This window comes from Blastomyces gilchristii (genome assembly GCF_000003855.2).
Source record: "Blastomyces gilchristii SLH14081 genomic scaffold supercont1.12, whole genome shotgun sequence".
In the NCBI taxonomy this organism is placed as follows: domain Eukaryota; kingdom Fungi; phylum Ascomycota; class Eurotiomycetes; order Onygenales; family Ajellomycetaceae; genus Blastomyces; species Blastomyces gilchristii.
The window spans coordinates 605,517-622,155 of NW_003101671.1; the positions used below are offsets into that span (position 1 = coordinate 605,517).

At 38.3% G+C, this 16,639-nt stretch overlaps 3 protein-coding genes across 3 annotated transcripts; all 3 read left to right on the forward strand.

Annotated features, from left to right (window-relative positions):
* Nucleotides 1-5,672: 5,672 nt before the first annotated feature.
* Nucleotides 5,673-6,607, forward strand: BDBG_17318 (uncharacterized protein; the record flags this gene model as incomplete). The annotated part of the gene is made up of 2 exons (XM_031725069.1): nucleotides 5,673-5,793; nucleotides 6,333-6,607. The coding sequence occupies 2 exons, from the start codon at nucleotides 5,673-5,675 to the stop codon at nucleotides 6,605-6,607; spliced, it is 396 nt and encodes a 131-aa protein (XP_031579187.1).
* Nucleotides 6,608-8,135: 1,528 nt separating this feature from the next.
* On the forward strand, nucleotides 8,136-8,479 carry BDBG_17319 (uncharacterized protein; the record flags this gene model as incomplete). Its single annotated transcript, XM_031725070.1, has 2 exons — nucleotides 8,136-8,185; nucleotides 8,266-8,479. The coding sequence occupies 2 exons, from the start codon at nucleotides 8,136-8,138 to the stop codon at nucleotides 8,477-8,479; spliced, it is 264 nt and encodes an 87-aa protein (XP_031579188.1).
* A 747-nt stretch (nucleotides 8,480-9,226) lies between these two features.
* On the forward strand, nucleotides 9,227-10,697 carry BDBG_05828 (uncharacterized protein; the record flags this gene model as incomplete). Its single annotated transcript, XM_002623608.1, has 4 exons — nucleotides 9,227-9,367; nucleotides 9,475-9,582; nucleotides 9,653-10,050; nucleotides 10,106-10,697. 4 exons carry the CDS (start codon nucleotides 9,227-9,229, stop codon nucleotides 10,695-10,697), a joined length of 1,239 nt encoding a protein of 412 aa, XP_002623654.1.
* Nucleotides 10,698-16,639: the final 5,942 nt, after the last annotated feature.

Here is a 16,639-nt window from a genome sequence, read left to right on the forward strand (position 1 = left end):
CTTAGGCCTGCAGCAGGAGGATCAAATGTTTATGCAGACAGACAACTATGCTGAACCTGGAGGTCCCATCATGATTGTTCATGACCTCTCCAGAAGTGTACACATCATCAGAGACTGCTGTGCAGGATGAGAATCTGAGCATGAAATATATCAAGCTGGGAGATCTGCCGGAGCCATCAAGCTTCAATGGCAACTGAAAAAATGATGCTGCAATCAGCTGGCTAAGTCAGATACAATCATATTATTGAATTGAATGTGAACTCACAGGCAGGCAGTCAATGAAATTTCAACAAGTCTTAAGATCTGCTGTGTTCCTACACAGAAAAGTGAAGTCATTATGAATGACTGATGAAAAGATGAACCTTGCAGACTCAGAGTGATATTCATTCTCATGAACATGGAATGAGTTTTTCAAATGAATCTTACACAACTTTGAGGAAGTGAACGCGTGAGACAAGCATTACAAACACTTCACTGAGTGTAGACAAGTGAATAATCTTACATTGTACTTCACACACTTCAGTTTACACTATCTTGTGTTGAATGAAGAGCTTTCAACACCTTTCTGTTTACAGATCTTCATCCATGATCTTACACCTGAGTTGAGAGTGGAATGAAAATGCTTAACCTTGCAACCAGGCATGGTGAAAGAAGCATACAACATCCTCATTGTATGGGAACAAGTGAGCCAATTGTGACAGAAAATACTGCAATTGAGTATGCCTCAGCAGAGAACAGGTAATCAGACTTCTACAATACAAGTCACACACCTGGATGTGATGAATCTAGATCTGAATGTCATTGCTAAAGCACTGAATCCCCTGAAAAAGGGATTCCCTGGGTGGAAACCTTGGTGTTGCAAGCATTGAGCTTGTTTCAACTGCAGACACCAAAATCATAATGTAAAAGATTGCACTCAGTGTGCACAGTCAAAAAACTAGCAGGATCAGTGAGCTCAGAGGCACTTGCTGATATTCTATGAAAAGTCTTCAAAGTGAAAGAGATGCCTGTGTTAGATGACTCTCTGAATTCTGTGAATGCAAAGAAGAAGCAGGCTCCTGACTGAGGTGCAGGCGAGGATGAAGTGAATGCTCATCTCAATGCCTTGAGGCCTGAAATGTTAATGTATAAGAGGCACTTGAGTAAGAATTGAGAGGTGGCTGCAAAAGTGTTAGTAGACACAGGAGCTTTGACACAATATATTGATGATTATATAATCTGAAGATTGAAAGGGGTCCGCTGAGTGAAGGATCCCCAATGCATAAGATTATCTGATAACTGATATTTGATATCACCTGCAAAAGTAAGAGTTCTCTTGCACTTTGAAGGATGATCTTGCTATATTTGGGCGTGAGAGCTGCAGAACATGGAATACAACCTTATTCTTGAACTTGATTGATTTCAAAGGTTCAATCTGCAGATTCAATGATGTACATGTCATATGCAGTTGACTGATAGGAAGAAAATGGTTCATATGATTCTATCAACTGATATGAGAAGGATATTCCACGCCTCTGGTATAGAAGGATTAAATCTGCTTACACATCAACAAGCAAAGAGAATGATTTGCAAGACCTCATCTGAAAGCATTCTGTATGTCATACAGGACCTGGAAGCAGAGGAAACCAAGATAAAAGATATGCGGGAGGATAAGCATATAAAGAAGCTTCTGAAGAAGCATGGGAAGGTCTTCTGAACAGATCTTCCACCAGAATTGCTGCTGGAATGAGGATTCATACATGAGATTGACATGGGGGACACAAAACCAGTCAACCAGAATGTGTACCCCCTGTCACAAATGCATCTTGAAGAACAGAAGTGTCAGATCACAGACCTTCTAGAATGTGGTCTCATACAACCCTCATCAAGCACGTGGGGCTTTCCAGTCCTATTTGTGAAAAAGATGGGTGGAGAGTGGCGGATGTGTATCAATTATCAAGCACTCAACAAGCTAATGATCAAGAATGGATATTCACTGCCATGGATTCAACAATAGTTGAATACAGTCAGAAACACCTGATATCTATTGAAGATTGATCTTCTCTCAGAATACTGGTAGATTTGTGTAGATAAACTGTCAGTCCCGCGAACTGTGTTTAATACACAATGAGAGAAGTTCAAATTCCTAGCAATGTCATTTGATCTGACAAATGCGCCTGTCACCTTTCAAATGATGATGAATATGATCCTTCATAAACAGAATGGAACCTCATGCCTTGTATACCTTGATGACATCCTAGTCTTTTCAAACTCATATGATGAACATCTGAAGCATCTCAATGAAGTGCTTACAACTCTGGCAGAGCATAAGCTCTATACCAAATCAATCAAGTGTGTGTTTGAAATGGAAGAGTTGGAGTTTGTGAGACATGTAGTGAGTGGTGACTGTATACACCCCATTCTGAAGAAATTGAATGTCATAGTGAATTGGCCGCGGCTGAGAAATGTACACCATGTACAACAGTTTCTTGAGTTGGTCTCATACTACTGCAGGTTCATCAAGGATTTCACACAAATATCTGCACCACTCTCAGATCTCTTAAGAGAAATGAATGCAAATCTGTGAAAGAAGAAGTTTCATTCAATCATCTGAAATGCTGTGTGCAAAGAGGCTTTTCTCACACTGAGGGAATGTATAACAACATTCTCAGTGCTTATTCAACCAGATTGTGATAAACCTTTCTACATCAAGACAGACACATCTGAATGGGCTATCAGAGGCGCCCTTCTACAGATGGGCAAGGACAGCAAGCTGCACCTGGTGGTGTATGATGGTAGGAAACTATCAGGCGCTGAGCTCAATTACCCAGTGCATGAAAAGAAATTGCTAGCAATCAAGCACATGCTGGTGTTGTGGGATAGATATATTGACAACAGGCATATAACAACAGTGATCATGAATCATGAAAGCCTCATCTATCTACAATCAATGACAAAACCTTTCCAAATGCTTACCATGTTGGATCTCAGAGTTCCAAGTGTATAATCTTCATATCAAATACTGAAAGGAATTGAATGTAGTGATGCTGAATGCAATCAGTTGCAGACCTGATTTCATGGGTGAGGGTTCTGTGAACCAGGCACAAGGAATGTTCATGTTAACACACTGAGAGAATGCAAGGAATCAGAATGAGTGAATGCCATGATCTCTCACTTGAAGAATGGCAAGGTGTTGAATGACAAGCATCTCATGAGAGTAGTAGAAGAGATGCTTCTGAACTTCAAGCTGGGGAAATTGGGAAATGAAAACAATATTGTGCTTTACTGTGATCTAGGATACACAGAAGCTCCCTATCTAGAACCTTTATTTAGACATGACTTGATGGCTCACATGCACAAGGAATTCAGCCACTTAGAAAGCCCTGGACTCATGGGTGTACTCAAACCAAGAGTATACTGGTCAAGCATGGCCGAGAACATCCAGGTGTACACTCACGAGTGCCTGAATTGCCAGGTCATGAAAGAATCTAAGAAAGGATTAGAATGTGAGGAAGCACAACATCAGGTAGAGTGTATGATACAACTGTTCAAATGATGGGGGATGGACCTTATAGACATATTGCCGCGAATGCTAAATGGAAATTGATGGATAATCACTGCTATTGATTATGCTACTGACTGGCCAGTTGTAAGAGCAGTTTCAGAGATGACAGAGAAGGTGATGGTGAAGTTCCTACATGATGAGATCTATGTCAACTATGGAATGCTGCGCGAGATTCTAACTGATAATGGTGTGAATCTTGTAGAAGGAGTGATGAGGCATTTCATAAGTCAGTTACAGACAAGACATTGTAGAACAACATCATACCACCCGCGGATGAACAGGAAGATGAAATGCTTGAATGGAATCTTGAGCAACATGCTGATGAAATATCTAGTGAATAAGCCTACAAGACTATGGGATGAATATCTCAGGCAGGCACTATTGGTCACGTGGATTTGACAGCATGCAGTCTCCAAGTGTTCATCATTCTACCTGTTGTATGGATTGCACCCGCGCATCCTGGAGAATGTTTCAGAAAAGATGAGGGAGGGAGCAGTTGCAGATGCAGCAGGAACAGCAGTTGCAGATGCAACAGTCACAGATGCAGAACCAAGATTGAAAGAGATCAGCCACACACGCACAAAAGCTAATGAGTTACTCCTGAACTGAGCAATTCAATTGAAAAGAATATGAGACTCACTTGTTAAGAAATTGAGTCTCAAGATGGGAATGTGAGTCCTCATATACAATGAGAGTTCTGAGAAGTTCCAACCTAGGTGGTTTGAGCTATATAAAATACTCAAATCACATCCTCTGAGAATGTACACATTGGAAGAACCAGGGGGACAGATCTTATGCAACTTAATCAATGATTCATGACTTGTGAAAGCAAAGATGTAAGACCTGAGCAGATTATGATCATCTGCAGCACTATTATCAGCATTGAAAAAGAAGAGACTTACAATTGAAAAGCCTTGTGAAGTAAGAGAAATCATAGACACTTACAAACCAGATGATCTCACTTATTCTGACCTTTCCACAATTACAAGGAAAGAATGGAAAGAAATGAAGAAATCAGGTGAATGCCACACTTCAATAAGTGATGAGACTGTAGCTGATTGTATGATAATGCGCTGCAGACAGCGGGTGCAACACAGCAAAGAGTGATCTCAAAGCAGCAGACTTGCACATGAGTCAGATTGCAGAAGAAAAAGGAATTCAGAGTTGAATTTAACTGTTTACACCAGTTCAATTGTGAAGACCACAGAGGACAAACTATCTGAAACATCCACAGATGTGTGGGACCAAGTCATCTCAACCCCTGAAGATGCTCAGAGGTCAGATGAGGTTAGTTTTGATGAGCTGTTTACTGTAGTGGTCTGAGTGGGTGAAGAGAGACAGTATAATGTGTGAGACAGAATCACAAAAAGTTAGAAGCTGCTGAACCTAGTCACTGAATGCTGTACCATATAGAGGTTGTGTAAGAGTAGTGACTAGCAGATAGAGGAAAAGTGTAAGAAAAGAGATGATGAATTGATCATCAACTGTAAGAGTCAACTGTAAAAGACAAATATTATCATATATATCTCATTCATTTTCATACATCACACATTTAATCTATTTCCAACACCATGCCATCTGAAAAATGCCAAAAACAAAGGAAATCTCAAAACTCAAGATCTGCAAGGGATTTGAGAATTGCAAGCTGCTCTTGCAACAATGCTGTGTATGCCTTCAATTCCTCTACTGCTCTGTGTACAACATTAATGTCATTGATTGCAAGATTGACTGGAATACTAATATAGAAATGCACACGTGTACATGTAGAGAAATTGAAGAAGAGTGTGAGACCTGCAGGACCAGGAGTCAGGGCAGGGGGGGCAAAGGCAGAAGAAACAGAAGAAGGAGGAGGCACAGGACCAGATGAATGGCAGAAGCCACCCAGGGCTGAACACTTATGACTCAGTGTGTGCACAACCTTCCCTGCAGAGAAGGGAGAGGAAGTGATGAAAGGAGCTTGAGAGCAGGAGAGGGTAGTCTCAGCAGTGTTATCATCTTCAATCAGAATGGCCTCTGATGCCGGAGCAACTAAGAATCATTGTTAGTGTATGAAAATTGCAAAATCAGGGATGAGAACAGTTACTGAATGAACACCTGCTGGCCTTAGAATTGTATGCGCAATTACAACATGCATGAGGCTTCTCAGAAAGAGAGAGAGAGACATGAGAAAATGCAGGAAGCAGAATGCAGTGTGCAAACAGCTCATTCTCATGATGACACTTCAGACAAGGTGTATGAGCCTCACACCTGTGAGTGTAAAAGAGTATGACATCTGCATTCTCATTTCTGAAAACATGGATATCTTTCGCCTGCACCATGAAGTCAGATGACAGATATCAGAGAATAGGCTGATACAGATTGATCATTCTGAAGGAATTCACCAGAGCAAATGTCTCTGCAATGTTGAACTTTATAATTGTAAAAAGCTTCTTGATATCTGTGGACACCATGACTTCATACACAGCAAAACCCATAATGATTTCCTCTAAGAACAGGAAAATCAGTGTCAGATTGAAAAGATGAAAAGAAAAAGACTCACAATCTCAATACTGTTGAGAAGGGGGATGATTCTCTGATATGAATGAATGATTGCTTCATCATGAATATTTAAAACAAATGTAATAATCAGTGTCTGTGACTGAGCTTCAGATAGTTGTGTTGTACACAGTCTTCATGCAATAAATCATTCTGGGAGTTGACAAGAAGGGTGGAAGTGTACACACTGAGAGATGTGGTTCATTAAGCCTATGCAACATCTCCTTGAATCGGGGAGAGCTGATAACAAAAGCAGAGGCGGCAAAACCAGGAGTGGCAGGAGTGAGGGTTGCGGGAACAGGGGTAGTGGGAGCGGGAGAACCAGACACAGGGGCAGGTGTAGGAGATTGGGGGGGAGCGGCAGAGGAAGGAACAGAGGGGGGAGGGGAGGACACGGGAGACCCGGCCACACATGGCATGAGCAATTCCTCCATTATCACATTCTCCAAGTTCTTGATCAATGATTCAACATTGGGTTCACTATCATCAGCGGATGCAGATCTGTCAACACATGATGATTCTACATGAATAAAAACAAACATATCAGCATCTGCGTTCACACAAAATCATGCCAGAAAACATGATCAGGAACCCGCTGAGAAGAGAAACAGTTGAGGATGTATGAGAAGGTGTGTCATCATCCATGGTAATACATCATTCTGGCGATTGTTAGAAGATAAACAAGCCCTGACCATGTTTCACAATGCGTTACACTTACTGCTAACAAACTGCCTGGTATGAGCACTATGATGATGCTTGTTGTGGGAATGAGGGGCCATTGCCAGGAACATGTACAATGTGATAGGTGGACAGATAGAAAGAGTTGAACAGGAGAAGGAGTAGAAATCTTGGATGGTGGTGGTGTTCAATGATGATGGAATGAAGAAGATGGTTGAAGGATGGGAAAAGTTAGTGAATGAGTGGTGTAATATAGTGGAAGTTTCTTTGTGAGGGCATACGCAGGACACTAGCTGAATCAGGGATAGGTCACACAATTGTGAAATGCTAGTGGTGAGCTAATCCGCATGAAGCTAGGGTGTACAACATGGTCATGTGGGTGTGACTGAATCTGGTGGGGGAGGATGTGGTTCGGAAGAACGTACAACTGTCAGATAATACCGCGGCCGCTTCCGAACTACTAGCGTACGCGTACAAGTGTAAAGGGGCCATAGCAGCCGCTAATTAAATTAGCGTACGAGATTCAATATATAAGAAGCCGGCGTACGCCTGTAATCGTACGCTGGCTTAAGCAACCTTTGAATCACATATAAACAGTTTTTATATTCTGGGCTGGAATTTTCTGATTTTGCATATCTGAAATTGATGAATGTATAATAGTTAACTTTACAGATATAGGAAAAACTCTGAGAACTAAAAGTTCTCAGATAGATGTCATAGTCTCTGACTGTATACATCTATAATTGAAGAATAATAATAATAATAATAATAGTAAAAAGTAAGAGTCTTTCTGAAAAAGATAAACTACTCTTATCAAAATATTAATACAATATTTCTTAAAAAGAAAAATGTGTCATTCAGACTATAATCTGTAGAATAGTTGAAGATTGTATTAATAGATCTATCTACAAAGAGCTTAATATAGTGGTTGGTCATGTGATCTAGCGAGATCACCACAGCCAATAGTCGCAAAGGCCGTAACGGCCAACACATTACAATTCACTCAAGAGATTAAACAACATGTTTCTCAAGCTAAATAAGCGAGCGTAAGCAAGTGATTGAGGGTTGTTAACAATAATAATACGCCACTCGAGACCGGCTTGATGTCATCGTTGAACTTTAAATATCTTGGTTGCCGACGCGCTCTGGAACCGACTCGGAAATCGTTGTCCACTTGGGCAATGCTCTCCCAGCTCTCTACGGAGTAGTTAGTCCGTAGTTACTGTGCACAGCATTTTCCAGCCCAAGGAAGTCGTCCGGTCAGGAATGTGGCGCTGCGTTGGACCGGTGTCAAAGCGTTCAATTATTCAACCTGAGGGGGAGATGTCACTAAGTATGTGAAACTAGTTGAACCTTGTGAGAATCTGGCAGACTCAAAATGAGTGCGACTACGTTGAACGCACCGTTGAAGGGAAAACGGATTCGAACGTAGGTCTCCCGTGTGCCCGCACTCCTCAAAGCCAGAGGAAACTTTCCGGCCTCCTCTCCGCCTTGCTATTTTATTTTAGGAATGGTGGTTTCTCTCAAGAGACAAGTGCCTTCAGGCATGAACCTTCGCTCGCTGACAGACTGGACGCCAAGCAGGGCCTTCCACCATGTAGAGAACCGAGGGATCTCGCCCTTACAGCCAGCCGGAGTCTCGGTGCGAAGCGGGAATCAAATCCGTATCTTCATATCTTCACCATATTTGCCGGTCAAACCCCAAGGCCGAAGCTTGCTTGAACTAAGCTTCCTGTGACTTCCTTCGCTCACCAACTGCTGTTGGGATTACGACCAGCGAATAAGAAGATGCTATGGAGGACGGATCATCTCGATTGACCAATCTGGCTGGTTACCTCTTTCTTCAAGACCTCAACGGCAGAAATAAAGTTATTGCCGTGGGTCTTCTTCAATCAACTTGCTGACCCAGCAAACTCGAGGTTCAGACGCAGCCCACCCTATCGGGATCTGGGGCACTCCTAGTTCTTACAGGCTTCATCCCAAGCGGTGCTCATGGGCTGATCGCCCGCAAACGATCCCCAGGATGGGCTAGTTGTGGAGTACCAAGCTCTGCCAAAACGACCAGCAGCTTGTAGCATTCTTCATTCTCACCGCTCGTATTTGGTTGCTCGATAGCTGTGCCGCAGCATGATTTGGACAGCCAGGAAAAAATACACCTTAAAATATCCTTTTTTAGGTGCTGGCTTCGGCTCTCTGAATAAAGTTCCTTCTAGCCTACACTAGGACTGTTCTCCGCTGACAGGTTTCGAGGAGGACCGGGGTGATTTCAGGGGTGCCTGGCGGAGGTGTCCCCCCGCAAAATTCCACGAGGCGGGTAAGGATGGCCTAAGCGCGAGTCACAACCTAGGGAACATTTCTCCAACCCTGGAAGAGTATTTCTCTCACTCTCTCTCTCTTTTTTTTTTTTTTTTTACCGCGATCGATGCGACAGCGGCAGCAGCGACAGTCTTGACTCTGTCAAAGCAGAACATGGAGGAAAAGAGCTGCAGCATTTTCACTGTCGCGATCTCTTTTCTCGTCGTGTCATGGGTAACTGTTGCATTGCGCTGCTATGTGCGCCTGAATCTGACCCGATGGGGCATGGATGACATCCTCGTGGTCGTGGTTGTGGTATGTCTGACCATGCCTATAGTTACCCATGTACATGTACATGTACAGTAAGTACCCTGTCCTGCTCTCGTGCGTGGCTAATTATCTCTTTTCTATTTCTTTCACAGTTCATGTTCAGTGGTCTCGCGGGTTGCCTCATGCAATCTGCGTCCCTAGGCCTTGGGAAACATTCTAAAGATATAAAATCAATCGATGCAAGGGCCGATGCATTCAAGGTTAGATACAAAAATCTCGAATTGTATGAAGTTCCACATCGCATCGCATCGTTTTTAACATCCAGCACAGTTTTTCTTTACCGCCGATATGTTATATATCTTATCGTCGATGATAGTCAAGGTTTCCTTCTGTTTATCCCTCTTACGAATCATCATCGTTGGACGAGCTTACATCTTTACGATATACACAGTTGGCGTGATTACCTTCATTTTCACGACTTTCTACTTCTTTTTCGCCCTTTTCTCTTGCTCGCCAGTGGAGTATACCTGGGAACAGATACGGAATCCGGACCTGGCCGGGACATGTCGGCAATATTTCAAGGTTGTGGCTGGGAGCTATGCCCATAGCTCAATCATTTGTGCGGGCGACTTGACACTCGCAAGAGTCCCTGCCTTGATGATAAGGAAATTGCAACTAAACCGCCGTACTAAGTTATCCGCTTGCGTTCTCCTTGGGTTTGGATCAGTGTGAGGTTTCCACATGCAAATCAATCAATACCTTCTCTAACTTCTTCCCCATCAGAGCAAGCATCGCAACGATAGCCCGGCTCACATATGTCCACCACGGATATAACCAGGTTGATTTCCTCTACGTGAACACCGAGATAATGATATGGTCCATGGTCGAGATCGGAGTCAGCATCATCGCCATATCCGCCGTGACGCTCAAGCCGCTGCTGATGAAATACGAAATCTTCTTCAGCTCCCCTCAGGGCAGCAACAACAACCACAACCACAACTACAACAACAACGCGGCGCATGAGCGCGGCCGCATCTACGGCGCCCGCGACAGTGATTTCACATACACCATTGGCTCAGGGCCGCCGCGGCGGAATCGGGCCTCGACGCACGGTATCATTAGCGCCTCGCGGTTGAGGCCTGATCAGGCGGTTGCCAGGGGCCAGTCATCATCCGAAGAGAATATATGGGTGCCGAAGGGGGATGGGCATACGATGCCGAGCAGAGATGGGCCGGAGGATGATTTGGAACTCATTCCTAGGGGCGGGCAGATACATAAGATACATAAAGTTGTTGAGTTTTCGACGTCGAGGGGTACGACTGAGGAATCAAGTCAACACATTTCTGAGCATAATAGGTATACGGAGCAGGTGTAATGAGGGATCCTGCAGCGCCAAGTCGCATGAAATATTTAGTACGCACGGCCTTCCTATATAGGCATAGATGCCACGATTCGGCGCTGCTGTGGCATAGGCCTTGTAAATATTGTATTCATCTAATTGAAAACCTCTTGTATGCCGGGTAATGGATATAATAATAATCCGTCACTGTAATAAGCAGCTGCAGCTGCCACTGCCACTGCTGCCGCCACTGCCGCTGCCGCCGCTTGTACAGTTATTTTGAACTCCAATAATAATAATAAAAAGTGAGGTCTTTGATATCAGCCGCCTGTTCCATACACTCATTTTGATTTCAATCTTGAGAATATAAGAGCTTGATGGCAATAATGATGATGGTATGGTATGGCAATTGTGAATGCAAATCAGAGGGGATAGATAACATGGATAGAGAAAGGCCTATGCGTAGGTGGAGTTGATGATCAATCTGCCTTACAACAATATGAGATATGAGGCTAACTTGATGATGAAGCACTAATTATTATAACTAACTGAATAAGAAAGGCTGTACAGCACTAATTACATGTGCATACTATGTATGAATTTGTGCAGAAACATTGCATGTATGAATCCATCTGTGTGATAGTGGCATTAATTAAAAACATCACTGAACACTAATTTACATGATGTTAAACCATATAAGAAAGGCCATTACTGCGAAAGGTGCTTGCAGAATCCCTCTATTAAATATATTATATATGTATATACTGTCTAGTTTTCATAAGCATTTAAAGGTGTTGAATGTTCGATTGATTAACATCTATTTATTATCTATTTTTATTTTTTATTTTGGTTTTGATTTTACCTAGTGTCGGAATGAGTGTCACAGATGAATATGTTGAAGACATATGAATCTTATGTGTATCAAGATCTGCTTGTTATATTATCTGTGTACTATCTAATATATCTATTTCATACAAAAGATAGAGCTATTTATAGTAAAATATATGTATGAGCCAAGAGAGCTAGTATAAGTGAGTATTAGACAAGTATTATAGTAAGCTGATAATAATGAGAAATATTATAGTAATATGATATTGATGATATTCAGTAGTGTATAATCTTTTTTTTCTGACACACTCTCTTCAGTGAATGTAACATGTAAAAGAAAGTGTAATTGAAGCTGTAATAAAAAGAGTGTAGATGAATCTGTAGTAAAAAGAGTATAGATAAATCTGTAGAGATTATATTAAAATAGATTATTTATTCTACTTATATCTTAATGATATCTGATATATTAACTAGGTCTAGTATCTTGACAAATTCTGTATATTTCTGATATGATAGAGTCTTAGTGAGATCATTCACTGACATCTGAGCTGTAGACACTTAATTAACTGTAATATCACTGAATTAAACACATTCTCAGAGTCAGCTTCTATATATATCAATATAATGAAGCTTTATAATTATAAAGAGATCTTTCTTCATAAGAATATTAACAGTTTAACATTTATCATATTAAATACAGATCTTGTGACTAGATTTAAATTAAATATATTAAAAGAATCTATTCTATTAGATAGACTTCTTATCAGTCTATGAAATAGTAGTAAACTCAGCTTCAGTAATAGAGATAGTTATAATTATTTATTTAATTTTCAATTAATAGTCTCACTGAATAGTTTAAAGATATATTCTTATATAGAGCAGTGATCTGAATTATCTGTGAAAGAGATATTACTAGCAGCTTTAATAATATCAGATTTAAGATTAAGTTATAGAGATCTGTCAATGTTATTATTATATTAAATAGTAAGATTCTTTATATTATATAGATAAGATATTATTCTATTCATCTCTAATAAGTAATATTCTGATGAATTTATTATAAATATAGCTAGTTTACTCACTGTATATATAATATCAGAGTGAGTTATCACTGCTGAGTAGATATAGAAGCTGATATATTATTAATACTAATGAATTTTTACAGATATGACTGACTTATTAAAAAACTCTAACAGAGTATTATTATTATTATTATTATTCTTCAATTATAGATGTATACAGTCAGAGACTATGACATTTACCTGAGAACCTTTAGTTCTCAGAGTTTTTCCTATATCTATAGAGTCAACTATTATACACTTATCAATTTCAGATATGTAAAATCAGAAAATTCCAGCTCAGAATACAAAAACTGTTTACAAATTACAGTATTTCAACATCTATTAATACTTTAAAATCATTTGAAAATATCATGACAAAGAAAAAGAGAACATAGTCTTAAAGATAGACACATTAAATAGATAGATAGAAAAGAATAGAAAGAAACAAGTACAGTAATAAGAGCTACAGAATAAGATCTCTGCAGTTTACATCTTAAGCTATATACATATTTTAACACTCTATATAACTGATCACTGTCTCTGTTCTCTCAGACCTGCTTCAGAGATTATTATTCTCTCTAAAGAGTCATCACTCAGCTAGCTTCTGTAACTAGCTTACTTATAAGTGAGATTCTTACTAAGAATAATATCAGAGCTACTCAATTCTAGTTAAGTCTCTAATCTTTCAGCTGTCAATCTCAGCATTTCAGTCTATTAATTGACTGTCACAGTCTTGCTTACACTAATCATCTATTAAGAGTATCTAGATCTCATCTTATCTAGATTCTTGCTAGATTCAGAGTGTTCTAATCAGATAGTTTTTAAATCTCATTTCTCAGAAGTGAGTGTCTAGAGTGAGAGAAATGAGATCTGATCAGTTAAGCTTGATAATGATTCACTATTCTGCAGACATTCTAGATCTCAATCACTTTAATACTGATCTAACTTGAAGCATCTGAGAGACTGTTAATTCTAAGATCAGTGAGAATTAGTGTCTGAGAATTCTCAGAATGAACATCTTAAGCTTGATAATGATTCACTATAGTGTATTCAGAGGCCTCTGATACTGTTTTATGACTTAACAGTGAAAGCTGTGATTAAGATGACTCTTGCAGAGTTTGAACCTGCCCTCTCTTAGCATTCATTCCCCGGGGGGAAGGCCGCTAATTAAGGCTCCATAATAGCGTAGTTAACCACTACGCCACCGGGCCTCTAACAGAGTATTAGTTAGTAAGATATAGATCTTATAGATATGTATAAGATAATATATATTAACTATCTTATTAATATAGACTAGACTGGCCGCCGGGACCATGAATTTCACATTTGGTCTCATTTAATCTGGTCTCATACATTTCTTGGCGTGAATCCCGCTGGGACTGGCTATTAAAAAAACATGTAAAGTGACTATATATCAGATCTTAAAATGAAATCATGACTTGAAAAAAATGAGAAAGTGGTTTCATTTGATCTCATTTAGTCTCATTCTTGGCATAAAGTTACTATTTTTAGACATTTTAAGGTTTTTTTTAAACTATTTTTAATTTTTTAAAAAGTAACACTTTTTGATAATACTCAAATAAGATTTAAAGTCATTTAAAGCAATAAAAATAATTTAAATTGAGAAGTGAAAATCATGATCTCATTTGAAAAATGTGATAAGAGTAGACAGTAAGTCTCACTGAGACAGTATGAGACTACTATCTAATGTTAAAACTGTGTAATGAGATCAGTTGAATTGATAATAAGACTATTAAAAAATCTGATTCTGGTTTCAGACACGGTCACACGGTCAGTCTAATATAGACATTCTGATATAGTCAAAGCTTTAATTTGAGATGATTATATATCCTTTACATATTGAGAAATTATTTTAAATCTCTTATCTATCAGATCTTATAGATGTTTTTAAGATCTTTGATTAGTTAATCTCTTTCTTTCAAATCTTCTCATCATAATAGAATGACAATATTATTTATATAGAAGAAGATAATTATTAATTATTGAAGAAGAGATATTAATTCTCTGATATAGAGATAAAGTCTAGTATTCTCAATATTAAAGATAGTTTATTTAATCAGAGAAGAGATAATCTGTGTAATTTATATAATACTTATATAAGTTTTAATACATAATTTATACACTTCAAATTTTATATTCTCTTTAACTTTTATCATTTATTAAATAGTTTTATATATACTAGCTTATTAATATTACTATTAATAAAGATATTAATTCTATCTAACTGTTCTATATCTAGATCAAATACTGTTATTAAAGTTAATAAGATTTGAAGATCTCTAACAGCTAGTGTGTGAGCTTTTATAGTAAGATCTGTGATTGATTGAAAATCTCTGTGTATACAGATACAAGCTTTGTATTTTAAAAGAAAATCTTCATTATTAAACTTATAGATGAATACTTATTATAAAGAGATAACTGAGATATCTCTCTATAATCTACTAGTAATTTTATATGTATTCTGTAGAGATATACTATCTTATTCTTATTTAACAGTGTTCTTAAATTCTTCATAATATAAGTGTTTTTTAATATCTGCTTAGTGATTCAGTGAATCTGATAATTAAAATCTATAAATTCTTAAAGTTAATATAAATGCTGTTGATATAGATGTATTATTGATAACTATGAAAACAGTATTTGAAAATAAATTTTGAGACTTGTAGAAGTCTGAGTATGAATAAGAAAATATCTTATTAATTATTTAAAATAAATTGTTTTTAATATTTATAACTGTTATAAGATAAGCAGCTCTGTGTTTTTAAGTTCTACAGTCTTCAATAATATTAGCTTTATGTAAGACTAAGTGCTCGCAGGCGATTATTCGGGTGTTTGCAGCTTGACATGATATGTACTGTTAACTACTAGAAGTATTCATAATAGAAAGATAAAATGTAGAGATCAAATGTATAATAGCATTCAAGCTGAGTTATGAATAGTATTCATGAACTTCAGTCTATATAGTTGTGTGTAGTCAAGAATCACTAGCTCTATTGATTATATAAGAGATAGAAATAGAGGTAAAGAATCTATAAGAAGTGAGATTTCTTATATACTCCTCTCTCTCTAAGACTTCATCTGTGAAGTCTTTCACTGAGTGACTTCATAGAATCAGCTCAGCACTGCAGTGATACTCACTAAAAATCCTTTATATCTATAAAAAACCTCAGTGAGGAAAAATTCCTTGTTATTATAAAGAGAAAAGAGTCTGTCACTTAGTTTCTTATTCTGTAAGATTCTTTATAGTCTACAGATTCTTCTCTAACTATTACACAGATTCATCTCATATCTTTTATACAGAAGAGTTTCAGTTGACTCTCAATTATTTTTATGAGATTTTTATGTGATTATCACATAGATTTATCTCACAGATGAATCACTCTCTGTGAGATTATTCTTATTAAAGAGAAGTATTCATAAGTTAATCTTTCACTCATTCTTATAAATCATTGTTCTTTAACACTGTAGAATTGTAAGGAATTTTTCATTCTTTTATTAACTCTGTAGAATTGTAGAATCAAGATATCTGCAGTCTGTAATCACTCTTTATAGTCATATAGAAAGATTCAGATCTGTGATTCATAATCACTCTTATTTACTAGAGTGATCTGACTATTTCACAGAATCACTCATAGTATAAGTAAACCTCTCTAGAGTAGTATAAATATCCCAGATCTGTTCACAGAATCTCATCTTCTTTTCTCTTTTTCTATAACAGCTTTCATTCTTATAAACTGTGAGTATTCTCATTCATCTGTGAAGTGTTTTCACTCAGATAACAGAGAGAGAGTGTTTCTGACAATGTCTGTGTATTGATTCAAGAACTTCTCAAGAATAAAAATTTTTTTTTTTCAAATTTCAACATCTTCACAAACAATGTCTGATCACTGCTGAGCTTCTTATGAGCATTTCTGTGACTTCTCTGATTACTTTTTATCAGCTGGTGAAGCAGGGGTGCTGCTGCTCATAATCACATCTTCATTCTCTTCAGTCCTGTCACTGCACCTGATCTTCAGACCAGTGACTCATTTCATCTCTTCTTCAGATCAGTTCCTGGCTTCAAGCAGT